The 24,449-nt window shown below is 41.2% G+C and overlaps 1 protein-coding gene and 1 long non-coding RNA gene across 2 annotated transcripts in view; one reads left to right on the top strand and one right to left on the bottom strand.

Moving 5' to 3' along the window:
- Positions 1-1,150: 1,150 nt before the first annotated feature.
- LOC127016325 (uncharacterized) lies at positions 1,151-6,752 on the bottom strand. Its single transcript, XR_007766477.1, has 3 exons — positions 6,653-6,752; positions 4,810-4,999; positions 1,151-1,233 (listed from the first exon to the last, which is right to left on the bottom strand). It is a non-coding gene; the product is annotated as an uncharacterized LOC127016325 (long non-coding RNA).
- Positions 6,753-11,374: 4,622 nt separating this feature from the next.
- The window catches only part of ATP8A1 (ATPase phospholipid transporting 8A1), a 125,593-nt gene continuing 112,518 nt past the window's right edge, over positions 11,375-24,449 (top strand). Inside the window, exons 1-2 of the mRNA XM_050895569.1 lie at positions 11,375-11,429; positions 23,767-23,881. Coding sequence (XP_050751526.1) covers positions 11,381-11,429; positions 23,767-23,881 — 164 coding nt within the window. The 5' untranslated portion in view covers positions 11,375-11,380. The remainder of the gene's footprint in view (positions 11,430-23,766; positions 23,882-24,449) is intronic.

The raw sequence follows: 24,449 nt of genomic DNA, 5'->3' as shown, positions 1-24,449 counted from the left end.
TCCACTATATTTGCATTCTGTTACAGATTTATTTATATTTAGCATTTTTATTTGGCCAGTAGAATAGGCCTTGATGCTGGATTAGTGCTTTATTCATAGTAGGATTTCAGATGAGTCACAGATATATCTCTGCAGCAGCTGTTGCAGACCTCATAATGCCATTAGGCTCTGACTCGGGGAGAGATGTTGCACTGGCGTACTGTGGCTATCGTCTCAGTGATTTCTACAACACAGAAGCCATTCAATGTAGATGATGGAAAGGTATCAATGAAATTTTGATGCAGAACATATCCTGAAGGCATAATGCACACAATATGCACTTCACAAGTTTTGTGACCTTTTCAGAACTTATATGGAAAAACACTGCAGAACATGAGGAAATTCTACCTGCAGAAGTTTGCAACTGCTTCCTGTCAAAAAAGATTCGCTTCCTACCTCATGGCAAAAAAACATTTCCTATTTCATGGTTTACAGAAAAAAAACAAACATTCCCTTGCTCATAGTAAAAAACAAACCAAAACAAAACAGAAAAAGAAAAGAAACACTTCCCTGCTGATGATTAAAAAAAAAAATCCCACTTCCTTGCTCATGGTAAAAAGCCTCTGCAGACCCACTGAGGACCATTAATGTCCATGAGAACTTTTAGAGGTCCTGCTGAAAAACTACGCATTCATACTACAGAAGAAAACAGGTCCCGTGTGATACCAGAAATTTGGTCAGGAGTTTAGCTGGATGTCTGCAGAGGATCGGAAAGCATCTTACATATTCCCAACAGTATTATAAAAGTTACAGTTTCTGAGTTCTGGGGAAAAGCTATCATAGACACAGATAATGCTTGGCATTTTCAGCTTCAATGCCAAGAACTGTGCTAAGCCTCCACCCTTGAGTGATGCCATCTGTACAGAAACATTAAGCCCATCTTTTTACCTCTAAGGTCTCATATGTTAAACTGACACACTCAGCTAAATTCAGATTTAGAGCAGATAACCTGCTACACCTGGGAACAGGTAGATAAAGTACAGCCACTTGTCCTAAGTGCTCGGTACGTAAGAGCTGCGATCATCTTGTTTCTGCCAAATCATCCAGTCAGATAGCAGGCATTATTCTGGACTAATGGAACATACATACCTGGCTCCTTGCACACCGCTCTAACACTCCACTTGGCAGTCAATGCTTGTTTCATTTGATTTCATTCCACTGCCTTTATCTGAGTATTTCTGGGATGAATCCGGCCTATTAAGGTATAAATAAAGTAATAGAGGACATGCATACAGACTAATCATGTAACAAGTTATGTTTCTGAAAAACAGAAATAGAACAGCACGTAATTGTTATAGTGTGAAGATACATAAATAAAAAGGGAGCAGAAGAGAATGAGCTAAATCATTTGTTACACTGTTGATTACCCAGACTGATAGACATTTTTTGGCATGTCAAACATCTCAAAAATAAAACATGAATTCTCACCTCCCTAACACAGAAGAATGGGCATCTGTCATGTTACATTCACTCGATCTATATTAGAACCTCTCAAAGCTTTTCAGAGACTCCTACCATGCTGCATGTTTTCATTTTGTAATGAACCCAGCACAAGGACATTATTTTGTTTGAAGGTCATGCAAAGCACTAGCTGAGTACACTCTTTAAGAAAACTATTTCATAAATGCACATGGTTAGAATATTTCATAAGGGCCCACTGTTGCAAGGTTTTGAGTACACAAGCAATGATCTCATTCCTCAGATTTGTCTGTATTTATTACCTATGTAAAAAAGAATACGCATTGTAAATGCTTACAGTTACATCAACACAACGGATCAGTCTATCAAAGAGATAGACAGGTGAAAATAATGCTGTTCTATAATGGTAATTATTACCTCTGGCCAACTAGGTATATGCTAGATCCATTGTGTGCAAGCCAATGGGTACTGTTAAAGTGGCATGTTTTAGTCCCTCACATTGATTGTTCAAAAGCTCCTGAAACAAAATACATCAGAATCTTCTTTTTTGAATGTGTTATGGCTGCCTTTCTATCTAGGTAGTCTTATAGCTCTCTTCACTGTGATACTGCAGAGCTAGATGAATGCTGAAGACAGAATTTATTGTATTAGAAAGTAAAATACCATGTCATGTACATCCAACACAGGCTATACATAATTACATTCTTCATTTAGAAATAACATTCTTTTAAAGATTACATGAGAATGCCCTTCTGCCCTTCATCATTTTTTAGTTGCCCCACACTACCTCGCTGTAGAGAGGACAGAAAGAACATGGATAATACAATAGGTCAGATCATTGCAGAATACTACTGATTTATAGCATAACATTATTTGGCGCTGTGTTTTTTAGTCAGAAGAGGTTTGTGGTTTGCTTTTACTGACTAGATAGTAACATGATGGGTTTAAAACCACTGAAAAAATCCTGAGCAGTGTCCTTGCACTCCTAAGGTCAATAGCAAAAAGGACTGTCATGTTCAGCATATCTAGGATTTCTTTCTGAGCTTTTCTTTTTATGAAGAATGTGGAAGATGTCAAAAGAAAGTTTTCACAAAAGCAACATGAAAAGGAAACTTCTTTGGGAACTCAGGAAAAGTGGTTTGTGAGCAAAGTCTAAACTGGGCAATGTTTCATGCGTGTGTTAAAGCCTGTAAGGTTCAAGAGGCAGCCAGAATGCTGTGACTTCTAACTTGTGACAAACTGGCTCTGCAACCTTACAGTGAAACTTCCTATATTTTCAAAGGCATTCCAGAACCAAAGATAAAAAAATCCATCATGCAGGTTATTTTCACTTTTCATTAAAACTATTAGATTTAAATCTAAACCATCTGATGTCTTTATTGCAAGGTTATCCTTTTACAGATGGACTAACATCTTCCTGGAATCACTTGCTGAAGCGTGCAGTAAACTCCATGAGCATCCTGATAGTCACAAGTTTCAAACCTTACCTGTTGCCGGAGTTGTCAGATATTTGGTTATTACCCAAACAGTCCAAGAGCTGAGACTCTTAACCAAGGACTAGGACAAGCACCCACCCCAGTGTCAAACACCAGACATTTGTCCATCAGTCTGTAGAAAGCATGAGCTTCTGGATGTCCTAGAAGAGGTGTACTTTGGCAGCTAAAGACACTTTATCCATTGTTTTAACTCCCAGGCCAGACCTCTCTTCCTTTGATTTGTACAATGTTCCCTTACACCTATCTTCCCTACCCACAACTATTTCCTGGCTCCAGTCCTCAATGCTGCAATCACACTTCATTCTCTTTGGCACACAGTTGTCTCCAGAAGTCACACTGAAGAGCACAGGAAGTTTAATTTTTTTCTTGGTTGAATGTTAATCTAGTAATGGCCCTCCTGATACTGGGAAAGACACTGGGAAGAGCTATTACAGAAGGGAATCCTGCTCTCTCCCTGTAGTCCCAGCAAACTGTGTAACCTTCAGAGACTTGGCTGTCAAATGCTGACTGCGCTGAGAATCTGCAAGCTCAGATGTTCAGAGTCATGACTCGCCCAGTTGCAGTTGACTTTATTTTCAATTTCTTCTGAGCAATGTCATAAAGCATTCCTCTGATGATCAGGTAGATCACCTGCATCTCTGCAAAGGCTCTGCAGTTTCTCAACTAAAGGATCAGTTAATATTTAACATAGGCATCCCCCACCACACACTATTTTCTCTCTCTTATAAGGCTGGCTGCTCATATTTGGATGCAGTGAAATCAGGGAGAGACAAGGCAGCATGGAGAGCTGTTTCCAAGCTCAAATCTGCTACACTGCAGGACAACAGATAGTGCCCGTTGTACTGCCCTACTACTACAGAGAGAGTGACATCTGCTTGCTCTCTTCAAAGCACGGAGCTGACTCCTGCACTGTATTGCTTTGTTTAACAGAATCTATTCTGCTTTGGGTGGATTTTGGATTGATGATGCATTTTTGGTTTAGGATTTCCTTCTCTTTACTAACATTTGAATATTCCTGCTACCATAGCTCCTGGTGGTATCTGTGTCGATAGATATTTAAATCTCTTGTAAGTGCTTTTTGTAACTGACTGCCTAGAAAACCGAAAGCATTTATTTTGACAGAGGTTCTCCCTATTCTCCCTCCTCGTTCTCCCAGAAACATGTATCTAATTGGATATGAGTATTTTAACAATGCTATCGGAAAAGTATCTACAGCTGTTTTAAATTTAAACTTCAGGGGCCTCATTCACCATCCAGTTATTCCATGTTTACAGTGTCATAACATCTTTAAAATTGAACGTGTTAAAGCCAGCACAAAATGGAGGAAAGCAGCAGCGAATTATACTATTGCTATCAATGTAAAGCCATATAACTTAAATTTGCACCGATTTCTTAAAGTGAAAGTAATCACTGAACAGCAGGATTAAATGGTCATGCTGTATAATTAAGACATGTGTATGCCATTTGTCATTACCCTTTTAGCATCTTCTTACATGGTTTGCCCTCACAGAAGAAACCAATCTAATATAAACATCTGCATTTTGTTTCTTTTCTCTTATTCGCGTGTGTGATTAGCCACAAAGAGGCCATCTGGTTGGCCACGCTCTTCCTGATCCATTTTCTTTATGTGCCAACAATGCCTGCTCCTGTGCCATGTTCCTTGTGCGATAAATCTGCTCGCCACAATACTATACTGAAACTACCAGCACAATTGTTTTGGTTTCTGTCTGCTGAGCAATGGGTGTTTGTGTGTTTGTCGCAGCTTCACAAACATCAAGGGGTGCCTGCAGAATGCTACAATAGCCTTGAACCCACTATGAACGCGAACTAGTCTGGCAAGAGTTCAAATCTTTACCTTGTTCTCTGGCAGAGTTTTTATTTCAGGCATGATGTTCTTCCTCCTCCTATTTTCCACAGCTGAGTCACATACAGACCTGGCCTTTCATGTTCTCCTTTAGCTGTCTGCTTTTGCATGACTGCTCTTCCTGTTTACCCTGTTGTAGCATACGAGGTCCTGTGGGTACAGCAGCTAGGTACTGGCAATCCTGTAAGAAACAGCCTCTACTGTGGACCTATATCCACCACTTAAGACCATGGAAGCCCAAGATTATGGTCATTTCAGCCCAGCCCTGCATGGTATTGAACATCTCCTGTGAAAGGCTAAGCACTGTTGTTAGTACTATTACTGAGGCCAGGACCCCACTGTAGTGGGGCTGGCACTACTCAAATGAGTATCAAGAGAGAAACTTCCCTGCAAACAGCTCAATTCGCAAAGAAATGGAATTAAAGCAGCCAGAAAGTGTTTATCCAAGGTCACACAACAGGTCCCTTGGCACACTCAGGAAGAAAATATAGGTATCTCACTTTTTCACACTCCTGTAAAGGTAATAGTACAAATAAATATGCAATCCCCAAACATGGATCTCTTGCTATGTCATAAAGTTACCCTAAAATCCATTCAAAAGAAAGCTTCCAAAGTTGAGAATTTGGAAGTCACGTGTGACAACTCCTACAGAAGTATATGGCACAATCAAGACAGCAGAGGTCCCCAAGGATCTCTTCTCACATAGCCTCTCTGTCTATATCCATCCCATCATTCTTATGTGCAAATCAAGTTATGGGAAAACCTGTTTTGGGAAAAGATAAAGAATAACTTCCCTTCCCTCCACATGTAAAAAAAAAAGATATGATGCCCACCTTCTTCTCAGAAAAGGATAATGATGAGGTGGATTTGAAGAAGTACTGATACATTCACTTTTGTTGACCAGAAGGAATGTTCCTGATGGCACATTTAATAGTTACTGTATTTCCAAAGTCAAGCTACAAAACAAACCAAGAACTGACCATAACTGCATTGCACCGTTGTGGACATCCGTAGGTTGCCTGCTTCCAACTACCACAGTTCCTCTTAGCATGCGAGAGTATGTCTTTTCAGGAACTAGCGTGCCTGATGTGGGCCGTTTGGTGCTGCCACAAGGTGTTACACCTCTCACCAGAGAACTTGTCCTTGCAGATTTCCATTGCAAGCAACTGTGAGTTTGGGTCTATGCTATGGAATTATGTATCCCTAAGTCTTTTTCCTCCAGTGCCCTGAATGTGAATCTAACAGTGTATAAAGGAAATTTGAGTAAAGGACATTTAGACTTAGCTGGGTCTACAAAGAAAAGGATATATAGATGTAGCCTCTATTTGCTACACTCTGGATCTGCTTTATTTCTGTCTGGGGTTTTTTGCTTTCCTATGCTTCGTTTATGCACTCAGGCACTGCTACACCAGCTGAGTGAGAAACTAACAGGAATGCCTTCATGGGTTTCTATAAATCAGCCTAGAGGTTGAATTATTTGATATGTTTTGTGGTATGTTCTCTATGTCTAAATATCCACTTCAGGGCTTTGAGGTTTCTTTTATTAACATGTCTTGCCTCAGGGAAGGAGAAGTTTTGTCTTTCATAATCATAAAGAATACACACAATATAAATTTACACTGGCTTATACAGATCAAACACATTCTATAATGACAACTTCACAGCCTGTTTCCACAGGTGATCTATTTTTAAGCCAGAGGGATGGGGTACAGAACAGTTAAGGGCAAAGTATCATTACATAAACAACAGCAAGTAGAAGACAAATAATTCTTCGTATCTTGCAGTGAGATATTGATAAGTACATATGAACATTGGATAGACTTTGCTGGCTTACCGAGTATAGGCTAGTTGATGTATTTGATGTCACATTTGGGCAAACAAAAGATTTGTTGGTTTCTGTTAAACCACACAGAGAGCTGTCAGGAATTTCACTGGGAGTACCTGAAATATCAGCAAAGAAAAGTCAAATAATTTAAATAAACTTACTTTGGAGATATATTTATCTGAGAAGATTAAACAAATCTAATATGAGAGATTTCAAAGTTTAGAAAATAACGAGTTAACATATAATTTCATAAATAAAACATCGTCACCATTTTAGAATTTCAAAGCACTTTATCTGATCTGCTTATAGAATACATAGCAGAAGCTTATGCTTAGACATACGCATAATGGATTTAAAAATCAGTACACAAAGCCTGCAAGTGTTATCCTTTCAGAGGGTCAAAGAAGGTAAGGAAAGCAAGAATGTGCTTTTGCTCCTTAGAGCACAGCACTGGTTTAGTCTTCAGCAATACCATACATAGTCTCCTAGCTGACAGGCAAATTATAGTCGTCTGAGCTAAAATGGTTGCTTCCCTGTACCTTTTTAAATTTTAGATGTAGCTATTTATAACATTTCATTAGAAACTTCCCATGCTATGGGAGTATTTTATATATTAAACTACAAAGGTATCGGTTAAAATATTGAGAGAGTTTGAGATTAATTGCACAGCCTCCAGTTGCTGCAATATCTTATGAAGCAGAAAAGAAGACATATGCCAGAAATCCTTTCCAGACAACCCTGGAAAAGAAGCAGCAGTTACAGTATTAATTTTCCCTTCCACTATTGTATGAAACCTGGCCATCTGTTTTCTGACAGTATATCACAAACGAAAATTGCACCACTTCATATACATTAATAGCATTACAGGAAAAATCTAGATTAAATTTTTATATATGTCAAGTTTGTGAAAACTTCAAGCATGCAGACCTCATTTTCCCTGTTTATACATGCATTCATTTTAAAGAGAGTATTTCTTACTCTGGGAGGCTACTACAGTGGACAGTTGGTATATCATAAATAATGGAAACGTCTATCTTTAACGTTCTAATAAAACAAGTATTTATACTATTTGCAAAAACAGATTTCAGTTGGGTTAAGTAGTCTATACCACTGAAGGCTATTAGAGATGAACTGGTAAGATAAGACTGCCTCATCATAGCTCAGTCTAATCCATAAAACTATGTAGTAGTATATGTGATATTTTTGACATACGAATAGACTTGTAATCAAGGCCTTTAACAATTTTCTTTTACTAGCTCAACATTTCAGCTGTCATTGCAAGGCTTTTTCTCCATCTGAAATAACTTCTTCTTCTCTGTGGATATGCAATTTTTCTGCATATTTAAAAAATGAGGCTTCTGTCCTCTTTTGTGCCAAAAGGTAGTGTCTGCTAATAAATTAATGCTAATAAATTGCTATCGGTTCCACCAGAGCTTCCACATATTTCAAAATACACATTGAAATCAAAGAGGAAGCTCAATCTAGAGTGTCATCTGATCTTTAAAGCATAATATAGGCATACTGTTTAATTTACACCTTTGCTGGGAAGCTGACTGGCTTGCTTCCGTTGTGCAGCCCTGTCATGCACATTCCAAACACGTGATGATCCAGAAACAAATATTGGATTCCTTAAATATAGAACATACTCTCAAGTGTGTAAACTGAGCATACTCTCAGCTTAAAAAGCTGCAGAAGCCTTTTCTGACATGTTTATACCAAAACAAGAATGGTGGTGTGTGGAGATGGAAACTGCTTGAGTGACACCGGCTATATTTACCATAGAAGAGGTGAAGGGATGGAGCTCATATACTTGTTTTCCAAAGGAAAGAAATAAATACAAGGGCCAGCTGGTTCCGCTAGCAGATCTTGTGGGGGGAAGGGAGAAAGGATAAAGGCTTCTGGGCTTCTCCTGGAGTAATATTGCAAGTGGACGGGGACTGTTACGAAATATAGCGGTCGTTTCCTACATTTGGACGACATCTGGATGAACTGTCTGTTGTGTAACTAAATGGTTAAATATGTTTAGCTTACCATTGCAGCTTTGTAGAATAAAAACTGGAAAAGTGGAGAATTTCTTAAGTGATGGCAAGATTTAATAGACCTCCTTCCTTACCTTTTTTCAAATATTATTCATACTATAAATCCAAAAAAGGCTTTTTCTTAAAAAAAATCAGGATATTAAGCATTCACAATGAATCACAGTACACAAAAGTATACCAAGAATAAAGCTACTAATTTTGTTGCTGTGCTATTTTGTGATGTGGATAGCGGCCTTGTTTGTAAAATAACTATTCACAATTTTAAATAGCACTTGGCAGCATTGTTTTAGTATCTTCTGTACTCAAGTGGGTAAATTTCCAGTTGCCCAAAGGTATCAGTAATAAGCGCCACTTGCCAGGGATCTTACAGCCAAAAAATTTTAGACATAAAATGGAATTTAAAAGTGAATTTAAGTGACAATCCTATTCGTCACCAGCATTGCAGTGATTTGGGGGAAAATGTATGTTAACTGGCATGTATATAAATTCATAGTGAGTTTCACAGTCTGGTTGCAGCCTTTTAACAATAGTATAGCTCCTATGAATTGCAAAAAAAACCCCACACAAGATCCTTTTTCACGAAAGGGCTCTGTTTACGCTGGGAGGGTTATATATATGTTGAGTCTCCTAAATGACTGCTTCAGTCAGGCTTCAATGGAATCTCAACAGAAAACTAAAAGCTGTTTCTTACAGAAAATAACCTGCATTGGCCTAGCCTCTGCCCACAGCTTACCGACCTACACTGAGTATTTCTTAAAACTGGATGAGCAGTGCATGTTCTTTCCAGGCATTTTGTTTTTCCAGTAAAAAAGCATGAAGAGAGATCTTTCTACAGTCTCTGTTTCTGGTTCAGCAAAAAAAAAAAAAAAGCCCAACAAAAACACAAACAGCCCACAGACTGCTGCACGGGATGATGCAGAAGAGCATTCTCTTTTGAAGAGGAGTCTCCAGCGGGTTTTCTGGCCCATGGCTTGAAAAAAAAAAAAGCTGCATTTATTGCCCAATGTAGTCTTCTGTGAAGCAAAGTATTCTTCTTTCCTGGTATCTGAGCTCAGCATTTAAGAAAAACAAATTCTTGCTTCACTTTTCTCCATGGATGAAGTGCTGCTTGATCGATTTACAGATTAAATTTATACGATTTTATCAAACAAAAAGACTGATTCTGTTGTTGTTAAGGAAGACTATATATATTTTATTTTCTCATAGCATGTATGTATGCTCTGTAAAGAAACCAGCAGCAATCCCACATCCATTATGTGACTGTGTTACATACTTTCTGGAGGACACAATGGTGGCCTTTAGCAGACATGTCAGCCTCAAATCCTCTCAAGATTCGTGAGACAATAGTAGCTTTATTCTATTTCATAACTTCCATCGTCCTCTAGGCAGTCAGTATGCTTTATGCCTGACTGAAATGGATGCAAAACCTAACTATGCCAAGAAGACCCACCTCCAAATCCTATCACCTTTCCTATTTTCTCCTCCATCCTGTCTTTACTGTGGCTGTTTTTACCGAGACATAGGGACAACATGCCAGACACACATTGCTCAGCCTGTTGCAGTCGCCCAAGCCTCACGTTAACAGTCTAGAAGTTAAATTGCCGCTGCTGCTTCAGCCTGAGGCATCTGCAGCTGGGACCTCCTTTCCACCAGCCCACACAGGAGGAGAGCTTGGATTCACACTGACTCAGGGCTGTCAAACTGCGGCACTCTGACTTATGAGAGATTAAAAATAAAAAGCTGGGTGAGAGTTTGAAAGCTGCCTGTCAAACAGAGCGGCACCAACCCTCTCTCCCTCTGAATGAGGGCTTTAGAGCAATGTTTCAAATTCCCTCTCCGGATGAACGCCTCCCGCCCCTCACCGCGCCCTTCGCTTCATTTACACCTCGCTAAGCTGCGTAAGAGACCAAAGGCCGGGCCTCCTCTGCAGATAAACAAGGCTGGGCAGCGCTACAGGGCCCCCCTCCGCGGCCTCCTGCCCTCCGCCCCCCGACCTCCTCTGCCCAGGCCGCCGGGCTGCAGCGGCCGCGCGGCTCCGAGAAGCGTGCGCCGCCCGAGGGTCGCCGCTCTCAGCAGCCCACCTCGCCCCGCCTGGCCCCCCCCCCAGGCTGAGCTCCGCCGTCCCGGACACGAGCCCCGACCCGCCCCGGCTACCGGGGACACCGGCCGGCCTTCCCTGGGGTTCCCCCCGGTGCCCCTAGTGCCGGGCAGCGGCCCAGGGCTCGGCGCCTTCCATTCCCCTCGCGTCACGGGGTGGGGGGCACATCGGAAACCCTTCGCTCGCTCCAGAAGCAGGACACACACACGGCCCGCAGTGCCGGTGCCCGGTGAGGCGCAGCGGCCCGCCAAGCCTGAGCCCGTGGGGGGGGGGGGGGGGGGGGCGGGAGATGGCGGCGGGACGCCGCGGGACGAGGAGGCGGAGCCGGTAGGTTCCGGAGGGGGCAGGCGAGCGCAGAGCGCTGGCGCCGCGGCTGTCAGTTAGGAGCGGCGGCGCGAGCGGAGGGAGGCGCAGCCGGGGCGCGAGCCTGCCGCCTCGGGCTGCCGGAGGAGCCGCCGCCGCGGAGCCCCGCCGCCGCCGCCGCCGGGAGCCGCCGCCCTCGCCCCGGGTCTCGCTGCGGCGCGGGGCGCGCTCCGGCGTGCGGCAGGTGCAGGACGCGCGGGCGGAGGCGACCGCGCCACCGCCCCCCGCCCGGCGGCGATGCCGGCGGTGCAGAAAACGGTCTCCGAGATCCGCTCCCGCGCAGAGGGTGAGTGCCGCCCGGCGCCCGCCTTTCCCCGCCCGCAGGGAGGGACGGGGGAGCCCGGCCGGCGCTCCGCGACCCTCCGGCGCGGAGCCGCGGCGGGGTCTGCGCCGCCTGGCCGGGAGGGGGCGGCGGGGAGACGAGGCGGCGGGAGCCGGTGTCGCGCCGGCTGCTGCAACGCCGCCCGCCGCGCCGCCCCTCACCGCGGCCTCCGGTCGTGCCGTGCCCTCCCGGCGGGGCTGCCGCGGCGGGCGCTTGCCGCGGCCGGGCATCGATCCCAGCGCTGGGGCGGGAGCGTTGCTGGTGGTGGTGGTGGTGGCGGTCTCCGGGCGGTCTCGTATCTACGGTTGTCCATTGTCTGCCGGGGACGGCGAGCCCCCGGGCAGCGGTTTGCGCGTCAGCGATGGCAGCGTTTCAGGGCGAGCGGTTGTTTTCTTTTCCCCGGTGTGTCTGGCTGCACGGCCCGCCGGCCCCGAGTGGCGGAGAGGGAGAGGCAGCGGTGGCTCATGGCCTCGGATATTTGTCCTGGGATATTCGTCCTAGGAATAAGTCGGCATACTTCTTTTATATGTAGTATGTAAGTGTACGCTGATCATCAGAAATAAACGTTGCTGATACAGGGAATGTGCCTGAAAACGTCAGACCGTGCTGATGTTTTATGCCTAAGTAAGGGTTCGGATTGCTTAGCCTGCAGATAACAGCGTGTCAATTACTGCCTTGTAAAAAGAATCACTGCAATGAAATTACCTTAATACAGTATTTATTGCATGCAAAAGTAAAATTTGAAATCACTGATACCAAAGCAGCAGTCTGTTGGGACAGCTTGTGATTTTCAGTTGCTGTAGGTAATGATAGCAGTGTCACTGTAATGACGCATACTTCCTGAGGCAGGTATGCAGGTTTTATCCCTTTGTCTGAAAGTTTCGCACTTAAGCCATTACATCAGGCTGATTATTTTTTGGCTTTGTTTGGCTGTATAGGGAGGTAAAAACTTTCTGCCTGTGTCTTTCTTCCTTCTTCCAAACAAAGGATATTTTATTTATTTTTTTTTTTTTGCGCTAGGAAGAGCATGAAGAAACATAGATTGGAAGTAGGCTGTTATGTTGATGTTCTATTCTGTTTCTCCCATGTTATGTGCCTTCCTCCCCCCAAAGTAGGATTGGAGGAGGTCTGGCTCTGCCTCTGCCTAGGAAACGTTAGCAGGCCAAGAAATAGAAGAATGCATCTTTCTAAGAAGAAAGGCAGAAGGTACATCCTTCCAGGGACGCTTTTGAAATGCGTTTACAACTGGAGCAGCCGTGCTGCTATACCCACAGTGGTTAGTAGATGCACATAATGGGACTAGTTAAATGTCCAAATTTTCAGTGCTTAATTTGAGTTCTTTTCCAGTTATTCTTTTCCCAGACAGTTGGTTTTCCCTGCAAGCTTAGCACAAATAAACTGGGAAAACTGATGCTCTCTTTAAAATGATCTAATTACAGAAATCTTAATGGCTATTAAATGAACAAATGTGGTATTCCCTAAAGGTAAATGTCTAGCTAAGATGTGCAGATGCAGTAAAAGGAAAAAAAGTCTAGTTTATTTGAATAGTGTTCAAGGTTGGATGACTGTAAAACAGTTGAATATGGGGTTTAAGAGGTTTCTCAAAAATACTTTCTTTAGGACTGAAAATAGATATGAAACTTCTTTTAAGAAACTAACTTTTGGAAAACGACGTAGTTTTTCATCACAGCAGTGGCGTTATTGTCTCATACTATACTATATATACTATTACTCAAAGAAAAATCATTTAAAAACTTACTGTTTTCTCACTCTTAGATTAATGTGATGCTTACTAGTTCATTTTATTTATATTCAGTTCAATTTATTTATACTCAGTTCATTCACAATGAAACCAGTGTCAGCGAGTCTTTTACTTCCTTTTTTCTTTTTGAGATAAATGGCTTCCAATTTAGTCTACACACTTGGACTCTGTGGCTGGCGTTTCTAAACAGTTCTTCGTAAGTAAATCTTACTGTTTTCTAAAAAAGAGAACTTCAGAGTTCTGCAGTGTGGGTCTCATCCCTAGCATTTGACAGTAACATAAAGGAACTGTAACACCCTAGCTCTGGCCATCGCAGGAGTCTCTTAGATAAGCGCTGTGCAAAGTGATGATAAGGCTGCCTTCTGAGACCTCCACCAAAGTCCTACCCACAGTGCAGAGTAGGAAATTCTTGTTATTGGCAGGGTCCCTGTGTGTTCTTTGGAAGTCTCTGATAATACTGTAATCACAAACAGTGGCTTCCATAAGTGCTGTTATGGCGTGGGCCATTCCTTCGAGTAGCCTAAGACTTGTGAGGATCTGATAGATAAGCTTAATATTACTTCCCTTGTTCTAGATGGTTTTTATTGTGTCTTTGGGGTTAAAACCTCATTTTTCTCTTCTGTCACTGCAGCAACTAATTTCTGCTTCAGAGAGTTTTCCGTGGATCATGAGCTACCTTATCAGTCTGGACTGTCTTGACATCATCTCAGAACTGAGCTCTCTGACATGAAGAGATAGTAATACCTTTGTTAAAGAAAATCAACTGTTATGCTCAGATGAAATAAACTAAATCAGAACTGTCAGAACAATGCACACAGGTATCATTCCCAAGAATTGCTCAACCAGTCACACAGAAGAATTGAGACTACAGTCTGTAAATTATTACAAAGTAAAAATTGTAGGTGTTTTAACATCTGTAAGACAACCTGCTACCTGCACAGAGAAAGGAATTTGATTAAAAAGGAACTATTTTTGTGGCATTCTTCCAAACCTGTGGAGGTTCTTGTGCTCTTCATGGCTGATGAAAGATAACTAGGCATACTGAGGATCTTTTTTAAATAGATTTTTGTGCCTCTTATCCCTGTTGCAAAGAAGAACACCTGCAGTTACCATAAGCATAGGAAACACAGCAGTTCTAAGGTGGTATGTGTATCAATAAAGTCTTGCTTGAGGCATGGAAGATCTGGCCCTCCTAAATGAATTTAGGAAATCTATACATGTGTTTTCACCGCCAGTAACCTGAATTCAGAATTGTACCTGGGCTTCACACATTTGGTGCTGTGGAAATACCATGGGTGTCATGTATTCTGCAGTTGCAAAACACATGGGGAATCTTTGAGTAGTGTAGTCTACATCTAGCCTTATTAAATACAGTAATTAACTAGGGTTGGTTTAGCTATATATAACTACACAGTTAATACATGCATCCATTAAATAATATGAAATGGAATCATTCAAAGCGTTTTATTTCTTTTGAGAGACTCTGGGAGAGTGGAATTGTGGTTGGCAGTTCTTATTAGGATTCTCCTGAAGATTGAAGCATTAATGCTTTTTCTTCATGTATTGGTGGAGTTCAGTGAACTATATAAGGTCATTGAGAAGGGGTAGAAATTTGAGGTGCCATGGTGCTGTCTACCAACAACAAGCAGGTAATAATTAGTTCTTTATATTAGTGGAGGTGAATGCCTATGTGAAAACTAGGTGAAGCTGAACTTGGGCGAGATGAGATGACTTAAATATCTTCATCAGTTACATAGACAGTGGGATCAAGTGCACCCTCAGCAAGTTTGCAGACAACACCAAGCTGAGTGGTGTGGTTGACACACCTGAGGGACGGGATGCCATCCAGAGGGACCTGGACAAGTTCGAGAAGTGAGCCCATGTGAACCTCATGAGGTTTAACAAGTGCAAGGTCCTGCACATGGGTTGGGGCAACCCCCGATATCAATACAGGTTGGGGGATGAAGGGATTGAGAGCAGCTCTGAGGAGAAGTACTTGGGGGTACTGGTGGATGAAAAGCTGGACATGAGCCGACAATGTGCGCTTGCAGCCTGGAAGGCCAACTGATGTATCCTGGGTTGCATCACAAGAAGTGTGGCCAGCAGGTTGAGGGAGGTGATTCTCCTCCTCTGCTCCACTCTGGTGAGACCCCACCCGGAGTACTGCATTCAGCTCTGGGGCCCCCAACAGACGAAGGACATGGACCTGTTGGAGTGAGTCCAGAGGGGGGCCACAAAAATGATCAGCGGGCTGGAGCACCTCTCCTATGAAGAAAGGCTGAGAGAGTCGGGGTTGTTCCACCTGGAGAAGAGAAGGCTCCAGGGAGACGTTATTGCAGCCTTTCAATACTTAAAGGGGGCCTATAAGAAAGATGGGGACAGGCTTTTTAGTAGCGCCTGTTGTGATAGGACAAGGGGTAATGGTTGTAAACTAAAAGCGGGTAGATTCAGACTAGATATAAGGAAGAAATTTTTTACAATGAGGGTGGTGAAACACTGGAACAGGTTGCCCAGAGACGTGGTAGATGTCCTATCCCTGGAAACACTCAAGGTCAGGTTGGACGAGGCTCTGAGCAACCTGATCTAGTTGAAGATGTCCCTGCTGATTGCAGGGGTCTTGGACTAGATGACCTTTAAAGGTCCCTTCCAACCCAAACTATTCTATGATTCTATGGCTTTCATATGAAGAGGGGAAGTACTTAGAAATTCTGTAGTAGCCATCAGATGGTCTGCTGAAGACCGTCTGTTTTTGTAATGCCTAATATATCCTTCGATGTTTCTACTCACGGACTATAGGACTATATAGCATTGTACCAGATGTAGTGCTCATTATAATCACTTGGGTCTGGGTTTTTTTCTGACTAGTCTGTTTTGCAGACTATGTTGAGATCCCAGTACTTCACAATTGGAAAAAAATTGGTCTAGTTCTAGCGCAGACTTGGCCACTTGAGCGGTACCAGGAGGTTTGAGCAGGTCATTCCAATTCCCTTCTGTGCTCTGACTCCTCAGAAGGACAGACTGATGGGTCAGGTTCCCTGTGCCCGTTCTGTCATCGAAGGTCTGTCACGGCATTATGACAAATAACTCTGAAGGCACCTTCTTTTTCATAACAATACCCTCTTTGAACTGTGCTGCATTCTTTGGGAATGTGAGCTAGCAGACTTACTCATATAAGAGGTTCTGGGCTACAGCACCAACTTTCAAAGGTTTTGAATGCTGTACTTTGAGAATAAAAAAGGAATTTTTAATGATTAAAGGAAGTGAATTAAAATCCTTCTGGTGATTTGAATGAGGGTTTTCTTTCCCTCCCTTTCTTTCCATACTATAGTCTATCTGTATTTACCCTTGTCCATTTCTTGTAACAAAAATGAGACACCTTTTGAGGAATGAAAGCTGAAACTTGTAAACTACCCTACCTAAAGGAAAAATTGGATATATGTAAAATATTTGGACAGTGGTTACTCTTTATAATCTGTTGTTGTTGTTTTACTAATTTAGAAACTTTATTATCAAAACTGGTTTAGGAAGAGTCCCTGCAAATACTGTGTGTTGGAACAGTTACTTCTTCCAAGTTTATTCTTGGAAGCAAAATATGGTCTTCAATGGGTCTCTTGTTGGAGAAAGCTCAAGTTGGTTGTTTGGGGGCTTTTTTTGTTTGTTTGTTTGTTTCATTGGTTACTTATTTATTTGGGCTTTGTTGTTGAAGATGTTACTTTTGCTGGCAAAACTGAAACATGTATTCTATGCAAAATACACATTTTGCTATGATTTTTTTTTCAGGTACAGCTTGTACCTGAAACTACCCAGTCTCCATATTCTCCATATTCTCAGAATTCACAGCAATTCTGTTTCCAGTTTTTTCTTGCCTTTTCCCACTCTGGCATATAATTCACTTGCATTGTTTAATTTTGACCAGATTAAAGGAAATCCTGAACCAAAACCTCAGTTATTTATTGGGTGACTTTGAATGAAATTTGTGGTGGTTTGTGCTTATCCATCAATAATTTCCAGATTCTGTGTTCCGCTAGCAAATAACTTTCAGAGTGCAGAACAAATATTATGTACAGTCATTCTAGTTTATGCAACAGCTCTGTAAGTGAACTTTTTTATTAGGGTAAGAGTTGCACTCTTTTGCTATTGAAGCACATTTTTATTGGTTTTGGCCCTGTAGTGACATAAAATAATAAAATAATCAAAATATATTATCAGAAAATGTGATTCTGAGTATTAAGAGCAAATTAGTTTTGAAACTTGCCATTTCTGCGTAATAAATTGTCAGAGTAGTACGATGTGTTGGCATTTCCTATTATTTTTAAAGTGCTGACCTACAACTTTTTAAAGTCACGTGCTTCTCGGTCAGTAGGGGCATGTAAGTGTGTGTGTGTCATAGAATCTGTTTGATAATTCAGCTGTGGTTAAATATCAGCTCAACTCTGGTTGAATGTCAGTAATGTTGCAAGCCACAGCAGAGGAAGAAAAGTCTTGGAATGTATTCGTTCTTCTTTCTGAATGGCAGGCCTTACTAGTACAGCATCACAGTTCCTGTCTGAAACGTGATAATTGCTGTTTTACTCTTGCTAGATGTAAGACCTCAAAATTATTACTAAGAGGTACTTCAGAATTTGTTGTGACCTTAAATTGTTGTGGCCTTTAGGCCAAAAAGAGTGATGCTACCTTTAATTTTAAGCCCTGGAATAATGCTTTTCTGATAGCTTAGTGCAATGAACGAACAAGAAGTGAGGTGGACATCAGTTTAGTATCTGTAACACAGCAATAACTGCCCTTTCTTTTTTTTTTTTAAAGGAGAGTAGAATGATTGCTTCATCTTAAGTTCTTACTCTCATTCTTCACACTTTTTTCGTAATAAGATTTTGTAACAGCTGATGCTTTGCTGTTGTCTGTGCATGTGGTTGCAGGTTTTTTATCTGTCCTGTCTGGATTCTGTATGCCAGGTTTTTATATTTTTTTTTCTTTGTCAACTTTCTGAATGTTTGGGTCAACGTTCTGTTGTCTTGGAACCTTCTAATGGATTACATAAGTGCAACCAACTCTTTTTAATTTTTGCTGTGTGTTAAATGCATCTTTTCAAACACACCTTCATCAGAAATGTAGCTACTTTCACCAAGAGATGATCTGGTGAAATTTCTCTTCCGTTCTTAGGTATGGGTATGCTTTTATTGTTCCTGTGATTACTTGTAGGCAATATTTTTGTGACAGGCCGGCCTCTGCTTATTTGATTAATAGGCTGAGTTCATACAAATTGGTTAGATGCCAATGGATCCTCACTCTTCTGGAGGAAGAAATATAGCACTTAGTAGCTTCTTTTTTGCAAAGTGGTGAACTTTGATGTAGGCCTGCTGCACTGATATGTGAGACCTTTCCTTAGGTTAGTCAGCAGTTAAGCTCTAGCTTATAGTTTTGCTTTTTAAAATTTCATAGAAGGGTAGCTCTTAAAAGTCAGGGGGTGATGTAATGCAGTTAGACTCAGGTTTGCAAGTGTAGTTTGATAGGTGTCCTACTTCATATTTGAAAGTGAACAGTTGAAATGATATGCGTCTTAGACATGATTTCCTGTAAGTCGCCAGATTGCATCAGGGATTGTAATACTGGGACAAATCTTCAGTCTTGGTTTTGTCCTCTTGGCTGTAGATTGGTAGGCATTTCAAATGAACGTATAAACTACCACAGCGTTTAACATCCTTCCTTGTTGAAAAGCATATCCCTTTTTAATTTTAGTTCCTGATATTATTTTTGGTCGTTTGAGTACCAACCAGTTGTTCTCAAATTCTTTACTCACCTTATGTAAATAAAACAAATTGAAGATTTCCTTGCAGGTTGTATTTGAAAGAATGAATATAATTAAAGAAAGCTTTTGATGATTTAATCTGTTTATGCTAGGTGAGTGTAGGCGAGACATGGCAGAAATTGGAAATGCTTTATGATAGTTTTCTGAAGATGCAGAATACAAACAAACCCTGGGAATGCGATAGGTAATTTTTAGTTGCAATTCTAGTGAATGCATCGTGTAGGGAAACTCCCAGTCATACTCAAAGTGATACCTATGAGTGTACGGTCCTATATCTGACAAATTAGTGGAAAATTTCACTTTCAAGCCATAATATAGAGACTTTAAAAACAAAACAAAAAACCTGTTACAGGGTAGGTCTGCCCAGCATGCAGGCCAGGGTGGTATAGTGTCCCTTGAAGACATCTGGCATGCTGAGAGCCCAGAAGCAGTGCCTGAGCTTTGGCTTGCCTTGCAGCTGTGCAGCAAAGAGTGCTCTTTGACCTCAGGCAGTTCTGAAAATCAGCAACTACCTGGCAAGAAGCGTGTGCCCAATTTCTGGCCAGGCATTGGGCATCTATTAGCTAACCAGGATAAATGCATAGCTGCAGAGGAGCTGAAACTCAGGTGTGCTGACTCTTGACTGAAGTTCTTGGGTAGGTAATGCAAGCAAGATGTAATGATATTGTTGCAAAGGGTGGTACATGGGTATTGAAAGAAACAGCATTGTGGGAGGGTAGGATGTAGAAGCTCTATATCAAATGCTGAATTAGAATTCCATGTCTCTCTTTTAATATTCTTACTGATAATCTTACATGAAAGCAGAGCATTTCAAAGAACATTTTATGTCTCTTGTTGCTTGGAAAACATTTTGGTCATTTAAATTAAGCATATTTACCATTTGAGACAACATAATAACTTCAGTAATGTATAAGCTTTTAGATATTTTTGTGTGTGTACATATATAGACAAATACACACAAACACAGAAGAAAAATTGTATCTCCTTGATACTGAGCTTTGTGTGTCGGTCTAGTCTGTGTACTCTAAGTGGATGTATTCTAAAGTTTAGGCAGGGAGGTGATGGGACATGTGTAACCTTTAAAGCTTTCAGGGTAGTATAACGCACCTAGGGCAGGAGAGCTGGTTTTACTGAAGCTGCAGAGTATAGAGGGCTACGTGTGAGGCTCAGAACTTAACTCCTAAGATTGCTTTTCAAGTGAAAGTTGAATTCAAGGTAGTAGGAAGTCAGGTGGTGAATGTTTATGAAGCTCCTCAGCACCTTTTTGCTGTCATTTTGATTAAAGGAGAACAAATAAATGCTGTAATGCTGATATATGAAAATAAATATGTATGGTTTGGCAGTCTTTTTAACAAACAGGTAATATATAGTGTTTAATGCCTGCTAACATTTGCTTTAATTCTATCACTGTCAGTATTCAATGCTTGTACTGGCATAAGTTTTAAAATGAATGCTTTAAAATTGAAGTAGTACATTCCACAAATATGTAAACTCTTTCCTTATTTCCTGAATTTAGGCAGTCTAGGTTGGTTGTTTTGACACAATAGTGTCCAACTTTTCCGTCCAGGTGCTCTCACAGGAGCCATATTTCATGTTTGCTCCTTCATTGAGCAACTGGAAAGTAAATGTCATATACCCGGAATGAAGGTGCGCTCGCCATGTGATGGATTTGGGCTCAGTCAGGTATAAACGTGATTGGATGTGCATCTGTGGCTTGGCTGAAAACCTAGGCATCTTGAAGATGTGCCTATGTCCACTTGTGTTATAGGGATAGGTGTTTATGGAGTTGTGTGCTGGAGGTCATGCTTAGCCAGTTGTGCGATGGTTGTCACTCCAAGGAGAGGTGATAACAAGAATAGGAAATGGCATGCTTCGTCTGCCACGTGCGCCCATGTGGTTCCTTGAGTCGAGGAGTATTGTATGACTGCTTGTTCAGGTGGGCCCAGTCTGTTAGGCTGGCTGCCCTTCCTCTGAAGAGTCTTCTTGAGAGATATACTGAAATTTGAATAGAAGTGTGTTGGGTGTGTGCCTTTCATTGGGGGATTTGCAAGGAAGGAAGGAAATAAAGAATTTGCAGTGGATGAACGTAGTAGTGGGGATTTCCTGCATAGTAATGGAATCTGTGAATTCTGAACGGGAAATGGCATGAAATTACAAGTTTCTGCTGAGTCTTTGCACAATGTGTGGAGACTTGACCTTCCAAGGTAGTGTCTGAAATATATGTTCTGGATATAATAGGTAAGGGGCTATGTAGTGAGCAGTATACTGGAGGATGACTTGGATTTTGCATAACCTGTTTGTAAGGATTTATAGAACATGCTAGAAGTAAGCTTTAAGTTTTCATGTACAGCCTTAATTATCTTTGACATGCATATACCTTATGATGAATTAAGTTGCATTCTAACATATTTTTTTTCTAGGTATCTTTCTCATTTGGCATACAAAATGAACAGAGCTTATTTAACAAGCAGCTGTACACACACAGATTATTGTTACTGTTTTAAAACTTTTTGGTGATTGATTTATGCCATACCTGTGTTTACTTTACAAGCTCCAGCCTGAATAGACTACTTACGCCTGTTGGTCATCATTATAATGGTTGAGCAATTGACAAAACATTAGTGAAAAGTCTTGAGAGAGAAGAATACATTGGTATCCCCTTTTACAGATGAAAGTTATGATGCAGGTTGGTACAAGATTCCTTATAGCTTATAGAAGAATATGCGCAAAGCTTAGCTTTCACTGACTAGTGGAGGCAGGTGCTGAGAACGTCCATAAGTCTAATAATACCATTTCAAGTTAAGCCCACAAAATGAAGAATATACTGATGTCACTTCTCTGGGAATAATCTGGCTAGTGTCGTGCAGAAAACTTGTAGCAGGTGAAGGAATGGTATCCCATTAGCCAACAAATGCTTAGTGGTCTTGCTTTCCAAGGATCACTTCCTCCCAGCTCAAGATTGGTCCATCTCAATGAGCAAGAAATCAAGCAAAGGTGGCGGTAGAGCTGCATGGATGAACAAGGAGCCCCTGACAAAAACTCAAATGTAAAAAGAGAACATAGAAGAGCTGGAAGTGAGGACAGGTGACTGGAGTATAGACGGATGGGGTTAGCAAAGCCAAAGCCCACCTGGGGTTTAATCTGATGAGGGACTTGTAGAAGCGCTTCTTGTTCTCATTCAGATGTAACAGCAGGAAGCAGACTGTGGAAAATGTGGGCCCGCTGCTGAATGGGGCAGGGAACCTGGAGACAAAGGACACGGAAGAGGATGCAGTACGTAGAGCCTTCTTCCACTTTGGTCTCGGCTGATAAGATCAGCCTTCAGGAACCACAGGTTCCTGATACCAGTGGGAAAGTCTGGAGCAAGAAGGACTTACCTCAGTGGAGGAGGACCAGGTTAGGGAACACTTAAAGAAACTGGGAATACATGAGTCCATGGGATCTGATCAGATGCATTTATGAGTGGGGAGGCAGCGGGCAAGTCTCGCTGTTAGGCCACTCTTGGTTATCTTTGAAAGGTCGTGGTGGTCTGGGGGGGGTTCCTGAGGACTGGAAGAATATAATTGATCTCACTGTAGGGTGGCTTACATTAGTTTTCTGTGTTTGCTTACATTGGTTTCCTGTGTTTGCATAGTTTTAATGGTGACAATGAATTTTCTATGAGTGTTTCTCAAAACAGGTGATTTGCGCAAACAAATAGAATTAGTCATTTTGATTTAAGATAGCTATACTAGACACATGCTTTTTGTATTTAATTTCATTGTTCAGACATCCTCTTGGTAAACTGTTTTTCTACCATTGAGATTAATGGTTACATTTTCACAAAGTTTTTGTAAGAAATGTACCTATATATGTGTTCTTTTGCAAACTCCTAATTGTTACACTACTATAGGATGTGTGCATGTGTGTAACACTAGTTTAAAAGAAGCACAAAGGGGAAAGTGTGTTATGTGTATATTGGGTAGATATAGTGCAGGAAAATAGATTAAGTAGTATGAAATGAATTGTATAAAGGTTATAGTAAATGTCCCTTTAAATATTTGACTTCCCTGTAAAGTCAGCAATGACGAATGTTAAATTTTACATGCAAAACTTGAAACTGATCTGCTGAATGATCTCTGTACAATCTAGAGATCTTCTGAGTTTGTAATGCTTATTTGTCAGATAACTACATTTTTCATTACATTTTGCCCAGAATTACTGGTATTACTGGTATATTCTTGAACTTCTTACTTTTTTCTTATGTTCGTGTTCATATATTTCTCTTGCTGTCTTTCTTTTAAAATATTTACCTCAGTACCAGAAGTAATTTCCAGAATTTTGCAGGTTTTTAACTCAAGATAGCTCAGCTGGGAGAGATGGAAAAATGAGCCTTTTTTTTTTTTTTTTTATGCTCACTTCTGGATTCAAATGCACCGACAGACCATAGTTCATATTGCCATGAAGCAGCAGAAGTTATTTAAGTGTACTCATGAATTCAGCAGATTTTACAGTTATTATTCATTATCATATGTACAAAGCATATTGACTATATACCTTTTATCCTCATATCTAATTAAAATTACTTAAAAGGCTAAAACTTTTTTGTTTTTAAATGAACATTACTTGTTATTGTGAGAAAGGCAAATGCATTGAGTTCACATTCACAATAGATGTCTTTTTTTGTCATGAAGTGCCTTGAATTTTGTGTATATAAATCTATTTATATGGAAAATCATACTGTGTTTTTACAGGCTATGAGAAGACAGATGATGTTTCAGAGAAAACTTCTCTAGCTGACCAAGAGGAACTGAGAACTATATTCATCAATCAGCCCCAGCTAACCAAATTCTGCAATAATCATGTCAGGTATTAACTAGTGTTTTTGTTAATACATACTGAATTTCAGAATGTTGCATGTTGCATCACAAAAATGAAGGAAAGACTGTTTATTCCACTTCTGCCATTTCCTCTGACCACTAGTTACAGTCTCAGACTCTAGAGGGGGGAATGAAGTGGACCAACAAGAGTGGCAGAGCTGTTTCATTTACAAACCTGACCTTCTGAATTTTTAAGAACAGGGTGAGAAAGGTCTGGATGGGAAAAGGGTTGCCTTTACAGCTGCACCACCAGCATATCCCTGGAGTATAGATTTGTTCTTCAGCTTTCAGTTCAGTTGAAGTTCAGTTCATCTTTTGTCTTTGAACATATTTCTGGTAGTTTGATGCCAATGTAGATGTACTTGTCTTGAGCATGGAATTGTTTGTGCTTTGGAAACTCTTTTTCGATCAACCAGCTACAAAGATGCTGTGGTTGCTTATGAAACTAGTTTTGAATTTTGAGTTCGGGCTTTAGGACTCTGATGATGATTTACGGTGTGGTTTTTTTGTTAGTTTTTATTGAATTTGAAGTAACACACTGAGTACTCATAAATAAC

The sequence above is a fragment of the Gymnogyps californianus genome, chromosome 4, assembly GCF_018139145.2.
Source record: "Gymnogyps californianus isolate 813 chromosome 4, ASM1813914v2, whole genome shotgun sequence".
Classification (NCBI taxonomy): domain Eukaryota; kingdom Metazoa; phylum Chordata; class Aves; order Accipitriformes; family Cathartidae; genus Gymnogyps; species Gymnogyps californianus.
This window is presented reverse-complemented; position numbering and strand designations above follow the sequence as displayed.